The sequence below is a fragment of the Mustela erminea genome, chromosome 13, assembly GCF_009829155.1.
Source record: "Mustela erminea isolate mMusErm1 chromosome 13, mMusErm1.Pri, whole genome shotgun sequence".
In the NCBI taxonomy this organism is placed as follows: domain Eukaryota; kingdom Metazoa; phylum Chordata; class Mammalia; order Carnivora; family Mustelidae; genus Mustela; species Mustela erminea.
In genome coordinates, this window is record NC_045626.1 from 66,776,715 (window position 1) to 66,794,789 (window position 18,075).

Below are 18,075 nucleotides of genomic sequence, written 5' to 3' on the forward strand. Positions count from 1 at the left end.
GGAAAGTGATCATTTTTTACTGATTCCTGATTGGGTAATTATGGGGGTGACCATGAATGGGTGGGGGGTCTTCTTCACCTGACATCATATGCAGATGCAAATACCAGGATGTGCCTGGCATCCCCACCTTTCTGGATTTATTAGGGAAGTTACAGAAATGGAACCACCTAGGATCAAGTCACTTTCCCCTCTCATAAGCTTCAGGAGAAGCTGAGTAGGAATGACCAGAGACACTGGTATGGATATGGGACAGTACTCCAGGGGAAGTTCCCTGTCCTGAAATGTTGTGATTTTAATAAATTGAATCAGAGAAAGTTGAGCAGGGAGACATCGTGGGTGGAAGATCAGCAGCAGCTCCAGGAGGAGGCATGGCCATGATGGGATCAGTGTAAATGGCCCTTGGAGATTGAAAGCAAGTGAGGTAAGTCAGGGGGATACAATGGAGTCTAGGCTAGCTCAACAAAGGCAGCCCTGATATCCTTTGGGGTCACCAACAGTTTTCCAAGTGCTCTTTGAAGTTGGAACAAAGCACAGATACTGTACTAGGGGATGGAAAAGAGGAATAGGGAAGGTGTCTCTATTGAGCTAATTCCAAAATCCTCTCAGCCCCCACTTGTGCAGAGAGAAGGGTGGGGAGAGAAGGACCCCGGGCCAGGGGTCCCCAGAGCTGTCTTCCAAACACCAGGGTGGAAATATAGTTCCCATTAATCTCTAATCCTCCTTCGGGAGGAGGCTGCTGTGAGACTTCTTCATCTGTTTTTCTCTAAACCTTGAGTATCTATAGCCTCATTGGCATTACGCTATGAAACTCTATTAACCTTGGGATGAAGAAAAGACATGGCTCCTATATAACATGCTTCAGTGGGAAGGAAATCTGATGCTGGGTGTCCAATGCATACAGGTACGTGACAAGAAGAGGCATATCTCACTTTAGAGAATGATTTGCTTGTTCAGCATCCTTGGAACCACAGAGACCTGCTTCCCCTGAGACTCCTGAGCCAAAGAACAGTTCCCAGAGACATACTAGGATTAGCAGATGCAGAAAAAAGGTGTCCTCTTAGAAGTGGTCCCTGGGACATGGTTTTGAGCTATTGTAGATCCAGTGATCTACTACAAGCACTCAGACGACCCACTTTCTGAGTCAGGCCTAGACCCTGGGCTGATGTTAATGGGGTAATCCACCTCGGTCCTTCTCCATCATCTTCCTGGAGGGATACTTTGCCCTAAGATCCGACTAAAGCCTATGGAGATGAGATCTTCATGAGAGTGAAACAAAGAAATTATAAGTGGAACAAACGAGGTCTTTAAGAAAAATGAGAGGACATTTTCATATTGACAGGTTCCAGGAAAGCAAACTGATGGAAGGCATGAGAACAGATGTCACCATGAGGTAGTTACAGTCCCAGGAAGGGCAGGGGTGACTGCCCTATGGTCCATGGGACACACACCTATGTGTGTAATACTTAGTTCTAGGACATTCTAGATGAAGTAGAATAACCAGGTGTGCATCAGTTCACAAAGGGTGAGGTGAGGTTCTTTGAAAGGACTTGGGTGCTGGTCATTGAAAAGGCATTGGAAGAGACTTTTACAGGAATATACTCAGTGACATATATTCCGACTGAACAATTCAGCAAACATTTCAAAAATCAAGTAATGCATTTCAAATTTTATAGAGAGACTGAGACTGGTATCTCAGTCAGAAAGCTTCTGCCTTCGGCTCAGGTCATGATCCCAGCATCCTGGGAGGGAGCCCCCATCAGGCTCCCTGCTCAGCAGAAAGCCTGCTTCTCCCTCTCCCTCTCTCTCTGCTTGTGCTGCCTCTCTCTCTGTCAAATAAATAAATAAATTCTTAAAAATAGAATTTTATAGAGATTAGGTATTTAGATATTTAGCTATTTTACTATTAGGTTTTAGATATTTAGATTATATTAGATATTTAAAGATTAAACTAATTAGATTAATTAATTGTATATTTAATGATTTGTAAAATAACATGATGATGATGATTGATGATGATGATGATGATGGGTTTGGCAGGCTTCAACTTTACCACTGGAGGGTGTAACAAACTTCATTATTTTAGGAATTGTCTCTATATTCTTAATTTTTAAGTTCTCCGTATCTGTGTCACATACTTCTTACCAAGATTATATTTTCAATATCATAAAATTTCTTTATATTAAAAAATATCCCCACCTGTATTTTCTCACTCATTGTTTTAGTTCTTAGTTTCTTATTCATTGTCTTAGTTCAGTAGAAGATAAATGTGAGATTTAAATGTTTTGAAGCTGTGTTTAGTGTGTGTACAGTTACATCCATAAATCTTCACTTCCTCACTGTATCAGAGATGGAACTCAGATTTCACTGTGCACGTGATACCCAAACATCTAGACTTAAAGGCCTTTTATTAAATTCCTGTGACTGGTATTACCAATTTCCTTCAAGCACTCAGTCCTCAAGGCCCTTGGAGGGATGGAAGATCCCTCAATGAAGAAGTCATTGAGCTTAGGCAGGACCTTAATGCCGTGACATAAAACCCCAACTCCTTCTTCCTCTAAGGGATCTTCATGGTCTTGCTCTGTCTGCACCACAACCAGCTGAGTAGCCATGCTCTTTGCTCTCTGACCTCAAGCTTCCCTCCTTTCCTGTCACTTCACAACACTGATTCTCATCCCTACCATGGTCTCCTATTCTGTCTGTTGGGAGGAGATCTCAAATTGAGATAATGGAGAAAACACCCATTTTGGCAACTCTGAGTTCTCTTAATAACAGGAAACACTTACATCATCAAAGATGGGAATAGAGAATTTTAAATCTGCATATTGTGGACAATTTTGAAGTTATAGAAACTGTAGGGATTCATGCAAAAAACCACCTACACCCATCATACAGCCTCAACTATCAATAGGACTCATCTTGTGGACTCCTGTCCACAAGACAAGACTCTTGTGACTCCAAAAGACTCCACAAGACTCTCCCACCCTTCTTTGTCCCTCCTCCTGTGCCCTTGCTGAATATCAAAAATATCCAACCACTCTGTCATTGGTGTATAGGGGTCACTGGTATAACCTTGAGCACATTACCTACATGTTTAATATTCCAAAACCCTTATGCATTAAAGCAATGGATCCCAACTACTTGCACATATATGTATGTGTGCTGTAATCTCACATTGTATGTTGAGCTGATTGAACTGTTGTACTGATTGAAACAGTGAAGGAAGAGAAAGACACCTATACTTCATTACTTTCTCATTTTGAGGGTCAGGGAGAAACCACCTAAAAGAATATTGAGGATTGAAAACTCATCTTTCAATTAAAACAAATGCAAATTCTATGATCTTAAAGCTGGAAAACTTTTAAAAGGAGAATAAACTTTCAAACAGATATTTTTGGACCATAACTTGAAAATAATCTGTATGTATTCACCTCACATTCTCAGGTTTTGGCATACATTATTTTGAAATTTAGTTCATGATTCAGAAAGATCTCCTAAGGAACAGTGATTCCATGATCCAAAGTGTTGGATCAGTCAGTCAAACACAAAATACAAACATTTTCTAATATTTTTATACAAATCAAGCAATTTCTAAGATGGTGGCCCTATCAAAATTGTGGTACCAATATGGATACTTCACAGTGCTCTGAAAATGAAGGAATGTAAGGTTGAAAAAATATGTGTCAGTCTGCAGAGCTGTAAGCACTACTGACATGGTTGATTCAACAATGCCATTTTATTTTGAGGCAATGTGTTTAAGAAAATCAGTCTCTCCCAATGGGGCTTACTGCTGTTTCCTGGTGGGCTGACAGTGTTCTCTGATAAAATCATAACCTTGCAGTGGAGATATGTTTATGTTTGTAACTAGGCTTCTTAGAGGCACAAGGTACAGCCATGGGCCATGATAACTATTGGGTTTCCCCACATCACATATACATCCACACACACACACACACACACACACACACACACACACACACACACACACTTCCTAGGCAGTGTTCTGGTATTCTGGATGGCATCTACAAGGATTTCACTTCCTTCTCTCTTTTACTGTATGGTATGGTGTGTGTTCTCCATTCTGGCTGTATTTGTATGCCATTTTATAAATTACTAATATTGGTATCAATTTTTGTTTTTAGAGTCATCATGAACGTTTTACATAATGTTGAGAGACAGCTATGGTATGGCACTATTTTGAACCAGAATCCCAAGGATTTTGTTCTGTTGTTATCAGTTAAAACACTAACTTCCTCAGTAAAAAGTGTAACAGCTTAGAATCTACGGTCCTGAGGAGTTTTTGTCTCACTTTCTCATCTGTGTCTATCACTGTGCTGAGCAACACTGGTATATACCTGACAGTAATAATCAGCCTCGTCCTCAGGCTGGAGCCCAGAGATGAACAAAATTGCTGTGTTTGTGGGGGTATCCTTGGATCCAGAGACTCGACTGGGAACCCCAGGTCCCGGCTGCTTGTCTGAGTCTGAGTAGTAGTACGGGAAAAACTGGGGAGGGCTTCCAGGCTTCTGCTGATACCAGTACATGTTTTTCCCACTGACACTTATGTCCCTGCTCAGGGTACAGATGAGTGTGGCTGTTGCTCCCACAGATGCAGAGAGAGACGTTGGCTGGGTCAGCACAGGCTGGGACAGGGAACCTGCAAAGACAGACACATCAGAATGAAGAGAATGGATAGGGTATGTATGGTTGAGATGCTTTGCCAGAGGAATCTGACTCAGGCTGGGTATCACCCTCTTGCACTGGGACCTGTCTTTACCTGTGCAATGACAGAGGAGCAAGAGGACAGGGCTCCAGGCCGTGGTGACACAGCCCCTTCTTAGTCCAGTGACATAGAGCTGTGCTTCCCCAGGCCTCTCTTATCCTCTCCCTACAGGGTTCACAGAGGAGGAGCTGTTCATGCAAATGGGAGCCTCCCCTGCTGTTCTGTGTGCACTCAGAGTCTGGGACACTTGGGACAGGGAGCATACTTGATATGTTAATTTCTACCATGGGTAGGCCTGCAGAAAACGCTGCTGGGGCCACACCTAGGTCCAGGTGCATGAAAGTCAGGTCCAAAGAGGACACACCTGTCCTGTCCCTATTGGAAGCCAGGGGCACAGACCCAGGGCCTTCTTTCTGTGGTGGCTGCCTACTTGGGAGCCCCTAGCCTGCAGAAACCTCCAGACACGGTCTCACAGTGCCCCTACTGGTCCCTGAGCAAACTTCTGCTTTTCCCCCTACAGCCACCAAGTCTTTCCTTTCCTTGCTACTCTGATGACTCTATTTTCACCATGTGAGAGTGACCTTCCAGGGAAGGTTGTAATTGTGGTCCTGGTGTACTGTCCCTGATGGAGCATCCTCCGTGGGTGGGGCTCTAGTGAAAGGGACATGTACTATCCTGACACAGGAGAGCCTGTGAACCACTGTGGAGCAGAGAAAAAGATAGAGGGAACAGAGAACACAGGGGATATGCATCCACAGGAGGCTCAGGGGACACTGGCTGGCTCTGGCTGATAAGTGTAAACAGGAGTTCAGCCAGGAGACACATACATTCACAGAGGAGGACACACATCATCTGTCACATTCAGGTCTCTAATGCCCATCCTTGCCTGAGCAGTGAGAGTAGAATTAAGGAGGATGAGATCCCTGGCTGTGGGGACACAGCTGTCCTGAGTGCCAAGCTGGGGCTGGGTGACCAAACCTCTAGTTTTCTCCAGTGGCTTGAAAGAGGAGAGCAGTTCCCATGACCTTCTTCTCTACTAGAAAATTTGCCTCATCCTGAGCATGAGCTTAAGTGTGAGCTTGTTTGTTTGACAGACTAGAGTCTGATTGTGAGTTTCATAGTTTGTCCCCAGGGAGGAAGCAGCTGCTGAGAATATTCACAGACCAGTGACACTCTGGGCACTCTGCACAGGTGGAGGGGGCACAGGGACCCCACATAGGCAACAAAGCCCCATCTCTGGGGTTTGGAAGAATTACAAAATAGGGGTTCCCCACTGTCCATACCCAGTGGTAGGCCTGTAGTGTCCCCTACTGTCCACAGGCCAAACTGCAGTTCTGTGTGAAAATGATGTTGGGGTCAAAACTTGACATTTGGTCACTGACAGTCCACAAACACCGATGGGACATGTAGCCCTACAGTGACCCCAGTTTTTATATGAATTGATTGTGTGATATCTCAAAGAGCAAATGCATTCCAAGATTAACATAATTTATAAATCTACCACATGATTAATATTAAAGTTTTGAACAGTTTACAAATTATACTACTAAAAAGTAAAAATGCCATCAGTTATTTAAGTGATGCCCTGTCAATAGAGGTGAAAAGTGTGGGACATGTATCTTTAGGGTAAATACCCAATAGTGCAATTGTGGCATGTGCACCCGAATGTTTATAGCAGCAATGTCCACAATAGCCAAACTATGGAAAGAACCTAGATGTCCATCAACAGATGAATGGATCAAGAAGATGTGGTATATATACACAATGGAATACTATGCAGCCATCAAAAGAAATGAAATCTTGCCATTTGCGACAACATGGATGGAACTAGAGCGTATCATGCTTAGCGAAATAAGTCAAGCAGAGAAAGACAACTATCATATGATCTCCCTGATATGAGGAAGTGGTGATGCAACATGGGGGCTTAAGTGGGTAGGAGAAGAATAAATGAAACAAGATGGGATTGGGAGGGAGACAAACCATAAGTGACTCTTAATCTCACAAAACAAACTGAGGGTTGCTGGGGGGAGGGGGTTTGGGAGAATGGGGTGGGATTATGGACATTGGGGAGGGTATGTGCTTTGGTGAGTGCTGTGAAGTGTGTAAACCTGGTGATTCACAGGCCTGTACCCCTGGGGATAAAAATATATGTTTATAAAAAATAAAAAATTATTAAAAAAAATTGTGGGACATGGATATCAAGAGGGCTTTAACTATCTCGAACAGCATTCACACATGAGTTGTTTCAAATGTTTCTTCTCTTTCATGATCTTCACTGCACAATTAATAGAAGCATCTGGCATGTAGAGAACATTAGATGGGATATGGGTTCAGCTCATGTCTGTCTAGATAAAGAAAAGTCAATTATTTGGTCACTGTAACAAAATTTAAAAAAATGAGTGTGTGTCTATTAATGTCATTTGAGTAAAAAGCATCTCTCAGGGAGGAATGGAGTCTCTGAGTCTCACTTTCAGTTGATATATTGTAGGGCTGAGCATCTATTCCTAAACGTTCTAGGCAGAGTGGGAGAGAGGAAGCCCAATCTGGAAAGTCACACTGGGAAATGGACACACACTGGGCGAGATGAGGTGGGGCATATGGGGATGAACCACTGGACAGGAGAATGGGACCAGGGACCCTCCCTTCCCATGGTGGTGCTGACTATTTTCCCTTCTCACTTTCTCTCCTGCCTCTAAGGATAGAGCCATTCTGAAAACAGGAGGAGGTTGTGGTTGCACTTTCCAGTAAATTTAAATCACTGTGCAAATATAAGTACCTATAATCAGAGCATAATGATAGTCCTTAGGCTAAGCCCCTGTTATGATGAGGACAGCTTTGTTCCTAGAGATGGACCTGGAAAAGTGATCAGGATCCCCAAAGTGGTAGCTGTTTGTCTAGTAGACGAGGGAACACGGAAGCCTGGTCTGGGGTCTGCTGGTACCAGTCAAGGAGTTTGTTGGTAGATACTGACCCAGTGCTCAGGGCAGAGGTGATTTTGACTGTCCCTTTTGGAGACACTGACAGTGATGGGTCTTAGATCTCTGCAGTCTGAGAACATGCTTCTAAATCTAAGAGGTGAGAAAGATGTTATGGGAGACAACGGTCATGCTGAGATCCTGCTTTTATGTGCCCCCCATAAATGCAGAGTCCCTTCCTTTGACATTATCTGTAAGCAAAGAGCCTGAGAAGCACCATCCAGCCCATTGTGGGGACCCTCACAAGATGAGGTCTCCTCAGTCTCCTGTGCTGGAATAGGGTATCCTTGGCACATTTTCATCACTTGAGACCCATTAGAAGTAGAAGGCACTTCATGTAAATCACCTTCCTGTCTCTCCCTGCCTCAGGGTCACCCTATGTCACCTGGGGGAAATTTCAAAAGAGACAAATACTGGGACCTCACATAGGCCAATATCTGCATGGTGACTGTGACACAGTGATAGGGGTCATTTGTGCCAAATCAGTTCCCCATGTCATTAGTGACCTCAGTCCCAAGTCTCTTCTCCAGAAAGCCTAAGAATGAATGAGGACATGGTGTGTTCTGTACCTCCTGGATTCTAGTTCATCCCAAATCTGACTCATTCCTGGGAACATTTTCTTTGCCTCCCAGTGAAATCTCTTCTTGTCTCTTTGAAGGACCTCAGTGGTCACCCCTGCAGATAGGAATCCAGTAAGAATCTCAACACCCATGTAGGGGTGGAGGGATATGTTCCCATCAGACTTAGTCCTGGGCCACTTATCGAGTGACCATGAGGAAGCAGACAAGGGAGAGCCAACACTGAGCTGCACTCCAGGCTGGGGTGGCCACCCTTCTTTGTTCTTGGAAGTTATTTATTATATTAAAAAGCATGGATGTAACCTCTGGTTTTGAGGAGAAAGATAACCATACCACCACTAAGTTATGTGATTTATCCCAAAATCAGGGAAAAAATTAAAAAAAAAAGTGTGCCCTATAATCTGAACTAAAATGACTCTGTCTGAAGACATTTGTGTGAAAATTCGGGAGCATTATAAAATACCCTTTCCTTGTAAATTGCTCTGGAGTAGAAAGAACTAGAAGTGTGCCTAGGGATGTGGGTGTGAATTTGGGAGGAACATACAATTTATTTAGTAACAGGTGAAAGAGAAACCACAAAATTGGGATTGATCCCATTATGCTAAAAATGTGATTCAATACTCATTTCTGAATCATTAGTAAACTGTATAATGAAATTTGCATGATCATATATTTTTTTCTCATCACCTGTGTTCAGGAACTTAATTGACACCAGACATAAATATTCATATTAAATTCAATTCTGTCTATTAAAGAAAGTTATTTTTGAGAACATCGTGAAGACATGTAATTGTGTGTATCAAATTTTGAGATGAAGAGGAAGACCTAAAACTTAAGAGAAAAAGGAAGCATTGGAAAGGATAATTGTAATATCTGAAGGCATATATGTCAGTTATCATGAGCCACTATGAAATGCTGAAACATTTTGAGATGTAACACACTAGACTGACAGCTATCTATGGATATTGCGGATAAAAGATGCTGCAGGCATTGTGTATTTGATAAGGAATAAATCTAGACTCCATAGTTTCCAGAAGGATCCCTGACCAGTAGAGGAAGCCCTGAGACATCCTTGCCAATCATCTGAATCATTCCCATGGGTCAGCATTATTGAATTGATGCTCCTGAGGAGTGTCTAAGTAGCAAGTAGAAGCCAGCTGTAAATGGGAGAGGTAAGAAGCTGGGTGTCTGAGAAGCACCATGGCAGCAGGAGCCCCTTACAAGGACAGATATTAGCTCACCAGGTGTCCGAAGATGCTGCTGCTTGCACAGCCAAGAGTTTCTTTGGACTGTACTTTTTATCCTTGAAGAACCCTGCCCATGAATTCCTCTAGGCATGGGCTGGAGTGTCTGTAAGTCCCAAGGCAATGTGTGCAGTGACACAATATTTTTCTACCAAACTTCAACAGGAAACTAGAGCTGAATGTTCATGGGCTCCCTCCCTAACTGGGGCAGTGGACATAGGGGGCATATTACTTACCTCACATGAGTGTCCCTGTAACATTTATTTACATCATCCTCTAGAGACTTTGCACATGTCCCAATCCACATCTTCCACTATAATAAAACTGAATCAGGAGGAGTCAAGATGGCGGAGAAGTAGCAGGCTGAGACTGCTTCAGCTAGCCGGAGATCAGCTAGATAGTTTATCTAAAGATTGCAAACACCTGAAAATCCATCGGCAGATCGAAGAGAAGAAGAACAGCAATTCTGGAAACAGAAAAACAACCACTTTCTGAAAGGTAGGACCGGCGGAGAAGTGAATCCAAAGCGACGGGAAGATAGACCCCGGGGGGAGGGGCCGGCTCCCAGCAAGCGGCGGAGCAACGGTGCACAAAATCAGGACTTTTAAAAGTCTGTTCCACTGAGGGACATCGCTCCAGAGGCTAAACTGGGGCGAAGCCCACGCGGGTTCAGCGTGGCCTCAGGTCCCGCAGGGTCACAGAAGGATCAGGGGTGTCTGAGTGTCGCAGAGCTTGCGGGTATTGGAACGGGAAAGCCGGCTACAGAGACAGAGCCGACAGTAAGCTCACAGCTCGGTGTTACCTTGAACGGGTCGCAGGCTCGGTGAGCTCAGAGCGCGGCTGGAGGTCAGGCAGACGGGAGTAACTGGGCGCTGTTCTCTGAGGGCGCACTGAGGAGTGCGGCCCTGGGCTCTCGGCTCCTCCGGGCCGGAGACCAGGAGGCTGCCATTTGTATTCCCGTCCTCCGGAACTCTACGGAAAGCGCTCAGGGAACAAAAGCTCCTGAAAGCAAACCCGAGCGGATTACTCACCCCGGCCCCGGGTAAGGGCGGTGTAATTCCGCCTGGGGCAAAGACACTTGAGAATCACTACAACAGGCCCCTCCCCCAGAAGATCAACAAGAAATCCAGCCGAGACCAAGTTCACCTACCAAGGAGTGCGGTTTCAATACCAAGGAGAGCAGCAGAATTCCAGAGGAGGAGAAAGCCAAGCACGGAACTCATGGCTTTTTCCCTGTGATTTTTTTTTGGTCTTGCAGTTAATTTAATTTTTTTCTTTTTCATTTTTTGTTTTTGTTTTTTTTTTTTTCTCGACTTCGGGTAAAAATTTTTTTTTTTAATTGTTACCTTTTTCTTTTTTAACGATTTTTTACTAGTTTATCTAATATATATATTTTTTCTTTTTTACATTTTTCTTAGGTGTTTTCCTTTTTTTTTTAAATTCTTTTCTTTTCTTTTCTTTTTTTTTTTTTCTTTTTTCTTTTTTTTTTCTTTCTTCCTTTTTGAACCTCTTTTTATCCCCTTTCTCCCCCCTCACGATTTTGGATCTCTTCTAATTTGGTTAAAGCATTTTTTCCTGGGGTTGTTGCCACCCTTTTAGTATTTTACTTGCCCCTTCATATACTCTTATCTGGACAAAATGACAAGACGGAAAAATTCAACACAAAAAAAAAAGAACAAGAGGCAGTACCGAAGGCTAGGGACCTAATCAATACAGACATTGGTAATATGTCAGATCTAGAATTCAGAATGACAATTCTCAAGGTTCTAGCCGGGCTCGAAAAAGGCATGGAAGATATTAGAGAAACCCTCTCGAGAGATATAAAAGCCCTTTCTGGAGAAATAAAAGAACTAAAATCTAACCAAGTTGAAATCAAAAAACCTATTACTGAGGTGCAATCAAAAATGGAGGCTCTCACTGCTAGGATAAATGAGGCAGAAGAAAGAATTAGTGATATAGAAGACCAAATGACAGAGAATAAAGAAGCTGAGCAAAAGAGGGACAAACAGCTACTGGACCACGAGGGGAGAATTCGAGAGATAAGTGACACCATAAGACGAAACAACATTAGAATAATTGGGATTCCAGAAGAAGAAGAAAGAGAGAGGGGAGCAGAAGGTATACTGGAGAGAATTATTGGGGAGAATTTCCCCAATATGGCAAAGGGAACGAGCATCAAAATTCAGGAGGTTCAGAGAACGCCCCTCAAAATCAATAGGAATAGGCCCACACCCCGTCACCTAATAGTAAAATTTACAAGTCTCAGTGACAAAGAGAAAATCCTGAAAGCAGCCCGGGAAAAGAAGTCTGTAACATACAATGGTAAAAATATTAGATTGGCAGCTGACTTATCCACAGAGACCTGGCAGGCCAGAAAGAGCTGGCATGATATTTTCAGAGCACTAAACGAGAAAAACATGCAGCCAAGAATACTATATCCAGCTAGGCTATCATTGAAAATAGAAGGAGAGATTAAAAGCTTCCAGGACAAACAAAAACTGAAAGAATTTGCAAATACCAAACCAGCTCTACAGGAAATATTGAAAGGGGTCCTCTAAGCAAAGAGAGAGCCTACAAGTGGTAGATCAGAAAGGAACAGAGACCATATACAGTAACAGTCAACTTACAGGCAATACAATGGCACTAAATTCATATCTCTCAATAGTTACCCTGAATGTTAATGGGCTAAATGCCCCTGTCAAAAGACACAGGCTATCAGAATGGATAAAAAAACAAAACCCATCTATATGTTGCCTCCAAGAAACTCATTTTAAGCCCGAAGACACCTCCAGATTTAAAGTGAGGGGGTGGAAAAGAATTTACCATGCTAATGGACATCAGAAGAAAGCAGGAGTGGCAATCCTTATATCAGATCAATTAGATTTTAAGCCAAAGACTATAATAAGAGATGAGGATGGACACTATATCATACTCAAAGGGTCTGTCCAACAAGAAGATCTAACAATTTTAAATATCTATGCCCCCAACGTGGGAGCAGCCAACTATATAAACCAATTAATAACAAAATCAAAGAAACACATCAACAATAATACAATAATAGTAGGGGACTTTAACACTCCCCTCACTGAAATGGACAGATCATCCAAGCAAAAGATCAGCAAGGAAATAAAGGCCTTAAACGACACACTGGACCAGATGGACATCACAGATATATTCAGAATATTTCATCCCAAAGCAACAGAATACATATTCTTCTCTAGTGCACATGGAACATTCTCCAGAATAGATCACATCCTCGGTCCTAAATCAGGACTCAACCGGTATCAAAAGATTGGGATCATTCCCTGCATATTTTCAGACCACAATGCTCTAAAGCTAGAACTCAACCATAAAAGGAAGTTTGGAAAGAACCCAAATACATGGAGACTAAACAGCATCCTTCTAAAGAATGAATGGGTCAACTGGGAAATTAAAGAAGAATTGAAAAAAATCATGGAAACAAATGATAATGAAAATACAACGGTTCAAAATCTGTGGGACACAACAAAGGCAGTCCTGAGAGGAAAATATATAGCGGTACAAGCCTTTCTCAAGAAACAAGAAAGGTGTCAGGTACACAACCTAACCCTACACCTAAAGGAGCTGGAGAAAGAACAAGAAAGAAACCCTAAGCCCAGCAGGAGAAGAGAAATCATAAAGATCAGAGCAGAAATCAATGAAATAGAAACCAAAAAAACAATAGAACAAATCAACGAAACTAGGAGCTGGTTCTTTGAAAGAATTAATAAAATTGATAAACCCCTGGCCCGACTTATCAAAAAGAAAAGAGAAAGGACCCAAATAAATAAAATCATGAATGAAAGAGGAGAGATCACAAGCAACACCAAAGAAATACAAACTATTATAGGAACATACTATGAGCAACTCTACGCCAATAAATTTGACAATCTGGAAGAAATGGATGCATTCCTAGAAACATATAAACTACCACAACTGAACCAGGAAGAAATAGAAAGCCTGAACAGACCCATAACCAGTAAGGAGATTGAAACAGTCATTAAAAATCTCCAAACAAACAAAAGCCCAGGGCCAGACGGCTTCCCGGGGGAATTCTACCAAACATTTAAAGAAGAACTAATTCCTATTCTCCTGAAACTGTTCCAAAAAATAGAAATGGAAGGAAAACTTCCAAACTCATTTTATGAGGCCAGCATCACCTTGATCCTAAAACCAGACAAGGATCCCACCAAAAAAGAGAGCTATAGACCGATATCCTTGATGAACACAGATGCGAAAATACTCAACAAAATACTAGCCAATAGGATTCAACAGTACATTAAAAAGATTATTCACCACGACCAAGTGGGATTTATTCCAGGGCTGCAAGGTTGGTTCAACATCCGCAAATCAGTCAATGTGATACAACACATCAATAAAAGAAAGAACAAGAACCATATGATACTCTCAATAGATGCTGAAAAAGCATTTGACAAAGTACAGCATCCCTTCCTGATCAAAACCCTTCAAAGTGTAGGGATAGAGGGCACATACCTCAATATCATCAAAGCCATCTATGAAAAACCCACCGCAAATATCATTCTCAATGGAGAAAAACTGAAAGCTTTTCCGCTAAGGTCAGGAACACGGCAGGGATGTCCATTATCACCACTGCTATTCAACATAGTACTAGAGGTCCTAGCCTCAGCAATCAGACAACAAAAGGAAATTAAAGGCATCCACATCGGCAAAGAAGAAGTCAAATTATCACTCTTCGCAGATGATATGATACTATATGTGGAAAACCCAAAAGACTCCACTCCAAAACTGCTAGAACTTATACAGGAATTCAGTAAAGTGTCAGGATATAAAATCAATGCACAGAAATCAGTTGCATTTCTCTACACCAACAGCAAGACAGAAGAAAGAGAAATTAAGGAGTCAATCCCGTTTACAATTGCACCCAAAACCATAAGATACCTAGGAATAAACCTAACCAAAGAGACACAGAATCTATACTCAGAAAACTATAAAGTACTCATGAAAGAAATTGAGGAAGACACAAAGAAATGGAAAAATGTTCCATGCTCCTGGATTGGAAGAATAAATATTGTGAAAATGTCTATGCTACCTAAAGCAATCTACACATTTAATGCAATTCCTATCAAAGTACCATCCATCTTTTTCAAAGAAATGGAACAAATAATGCTAAAATTTATATGGAACCAGAAAAGACCTCGAATAGCCAAAGGGATATTGAAAAAGAAAGCCAACGTTGGTGGCATCACAATTCTGGACTTCAAGCTCTATTACAAAGCTGTCGTCATCAAGACAGCATGGTACTGGCACAAAAACAGACACATAGATCAATGGAACATAATAGAGAGCCCAGAAATAGACCCTCAACTCTATGGTCAACTAATCTTCGACAAAGCAGGAAAGAATGTCCAATGGCAAAAAGACAGCCTCTTCAATAAATGGTGCTGGGAAAATTGGACAGCCACATGCAGAAAAATGAAATTGGACCATTTCCTTACACCACACACAAAAATAGACTCAAAATGGATGAAGGACCTCAATGTGCGAAAGGAATCCATCAAAATCCTTGAGGAGAACACAGGCAGCAACCTCTTTGACCTCAACCGCAGCAACATCTTCCTAGGAACAACGCAAAAGGCAAGGGAAGCAAGGGCAAAAATGAACTATTGGGATTTCATCAAGATCAAAAGCTTTTGCACAGCAAAGGAAACAGTTAACAAAATCAAAAGACAACTGACAGAATGGGAGAAGATATTTGCAAATGACATATCAGATAAAGGACTAGTGTCCAGAATCTATAAAGAACTTAGCAAACTCAACACCCAAAGAACAAATAATCCAATCAAGAAATGGGCAGAGGACATGAACAGACATTTCTGCAAAGAAGACATCCAGATGGCCAACAGACACATGAAAAAGTGCTCCATATCACTCGGCATCAGGGAAATACAAATCAAAACCACAATGAGATATCACCTCACACCAGTCAGAATGGCTAAAATCAACAAGTCAGGAAATGACAGATGCTGGCGAGGATGCGGAGAAAGGGGAACCCTCCTACACTGTTGGTGGGAATGCAAGCTGGTGCAGCCACTTTGGAAAACAGCATGGAGGTTCCTCAAAATGTTGTAAATAGAACTGCCCTATGACCCAGCAATTGCACTATTGGGTATTTACCCTAAGGATACAAACGTAGTGATCCGAAGGGGCACATGCACCCGAATGTTTATAGCAGCAATGTCCACAATAGCCAAACTATGGAAAGAACCTAGATGTCCATCAACAGATGAATGGATCAAGAAGATGTGGTATATATACACAATGGAATACTATGCAGCCATCAAAAGAAATGAAATCTTGCCATTTGCGACAACATGGATGGAACTAGAGCGTATCATGCTTAGCGAAATAAGTCAAGCAGAGAAAGACAACTATCATATGATCTCCCTGATATGAGGAAGTGGTGATGCAACATGGGGGCTTAAGTGGGTAGGAGAAGAATAAATGAAACAAGATGGGATTGGGAGGGAGACAAACCATAAGTGACTTTTAATCTCACAAAACAAACTGAGGGTTGCTGGGGGGAGGGGGTTTGGGAGAAGGGGGTGGGATTATGGACATTGGGGAGGGTATGGGCTTTGGTGAGTGCTGTGAAGTGTGTAAACCTGGTGATTCACAGACCTGTACCCCTGGGGATAGAGTATTATGCCTCCATCAGAAAGGATGAATACCCAACTTTTGTAGCAACATGGGCGGGACTGGAAGAGATTATGCTGAGTGAAATAAGTCAAGCAGAGAGAGTCAATTATCATATGGTTTCACTTATTTGTGGAGCATAACAAATAGCATGGAGGACATGGGGACTTAGAGTGGAGAAGGGAGTTGGGGGAAATTGGAAGGGGAGGTGAACCATGAGAGACTATGGACTCTGAAAAACAATCTGAGGGTTTTGAAGGGACGGGGGGTGGGAGGTTGGGGTACCAGGTGGTGGGTATTATAGAGGGCACGAATTGCATGGAGCACGGGGTGTGGTGCAAAAATAATGAATACTGTTATGCTGGAAATAAAAAAAAAAAAATTAAAAAGAAAAAAAAATAATTTAGTTCAAGACGGGATGGGAGAAGGAAGCAAGGCCCAGACTATGTAAGGGCTGGGAAGACCATGGTGAAGAATATGGATTTCCATTCATCTATGGAGAAATGGTTTTCTAGAAAATTCTTGGTAAGACTTAATAATAAGACCTAATAGGGGCACCTGGGTGGCTCAGTGGGTTAAAGTTTCTGCCTTCGGCTCAGGTCGTGATCCCAGGGTCCTGGGATCAAGCCCCACATCAGGCTCCCTACTCAGTGGAGAGCCTGCTTTCCCCCTTCCCCTCCCCCTGCTTGTGTTCCTTCTCTCACTGTCTTTCTCTCTATCGAGTAAATAAATATTTTTTTAAAAAAAAAAACAAAACTGAATCATTCTCAATATATCGTAAATTGTACTTACTAATATTTTGAGGACGTTTTGCTTCTATGTGCACTAATGAGGTTGTCCTGTAATATTTAAAGCTGTTGTTTTTATACTTTGGTTTCTAGAACAACAGAATAAGATTGAAGACATGATATATTTATATATATTTGTTTCAAAAATATTCATGGATGTCTGAGTGGCTCAGTTAATTGCCTGTGTTTGCCTCAGGTCATGACCCCAGGGTTCTCAGATCCAGAGGCACATTAGGGTCTTTGGACTAAGCTGCACGTTGGGCTCTCTGCTCAGCCAGAATTCTACTTCTCCCTCTCCCTCTGACTCTCTCCCCACTCCCTAAATCATACACTCTCTCTGTCTCACAAATAAATTTTAAAAATCTATACAAAAACATTCCAGACTCTGTGGATGGCATACTCAACAACACCTGGCCCTGGAATAGGGATTAGAAGGTGAGAGAAGGACTGGGATGACTGGCCCCTGTCCACAACTGACAGGACCAAAAGGCAGGGGAAATGGATACCCTGTGATCTTTTTACTTGCATCTCTATGGAACCCTTATCTGATAATTAAGATTTGTGAAGTTCAGAGAAATCCTGGGCATGATGAAACTCACAGACTCCATTTGCTGAGGAGAAGTGATTGGAAATGTGACACTTCTATACCCAGGTGTCACTGATCCTATGGCCATATGCCCTTGTAAGTCAAGTTTCTTCATGCAAACGTGCCCATGTGCATGACTGTCCATTTATCTCTGCCTTGAGCTCAGATCTTGATAACAACTCATGGTAATGGAGGATGAAACTTGATTCAAGGATGTGAGTCAGTGCTTAGTGCTTATGTGGCTTCTGGAGACTCCAAATACAGAAAATTGCATTTCACTATGGACAACACTGTCCAAATGTGCACCACTTAATATAATGTCTTCCCAGTTGACATAACCAGAACACTGTCCTTTCAGGACCAGCATAGAATAGCTTCAAGCTGACTCAGAACCCCTATGACACCACCCAACAGTACTACAGAACCCTGATTTTCAGAAAGGTATTTCTGGTGTTACCACCCAGGACGGTAGGGTAGGTCCCCTACACCAT

At 42.3% G+C, this 18,075-nt stretch overlaps 1 gene segment (V, D, J or C); it reads right to left on the reverse strand.

Moving 5' to 3' along the window:
- Positions 1 to 4,310: 4,310 nt before the first annotated feature.
- On the reverse strand, positions 4,311 to 5,058 carry LOC116571510. The segment is given in 2 exon segments: positions 4,311 to 4,654; positions 4,986 to 5,058. Coding segments are annotated over 2 exon segments (417 nt in total).
- Between the last annotated feature and the right edge of the window lie 13,017 nt (positions 5,059 to 18,075).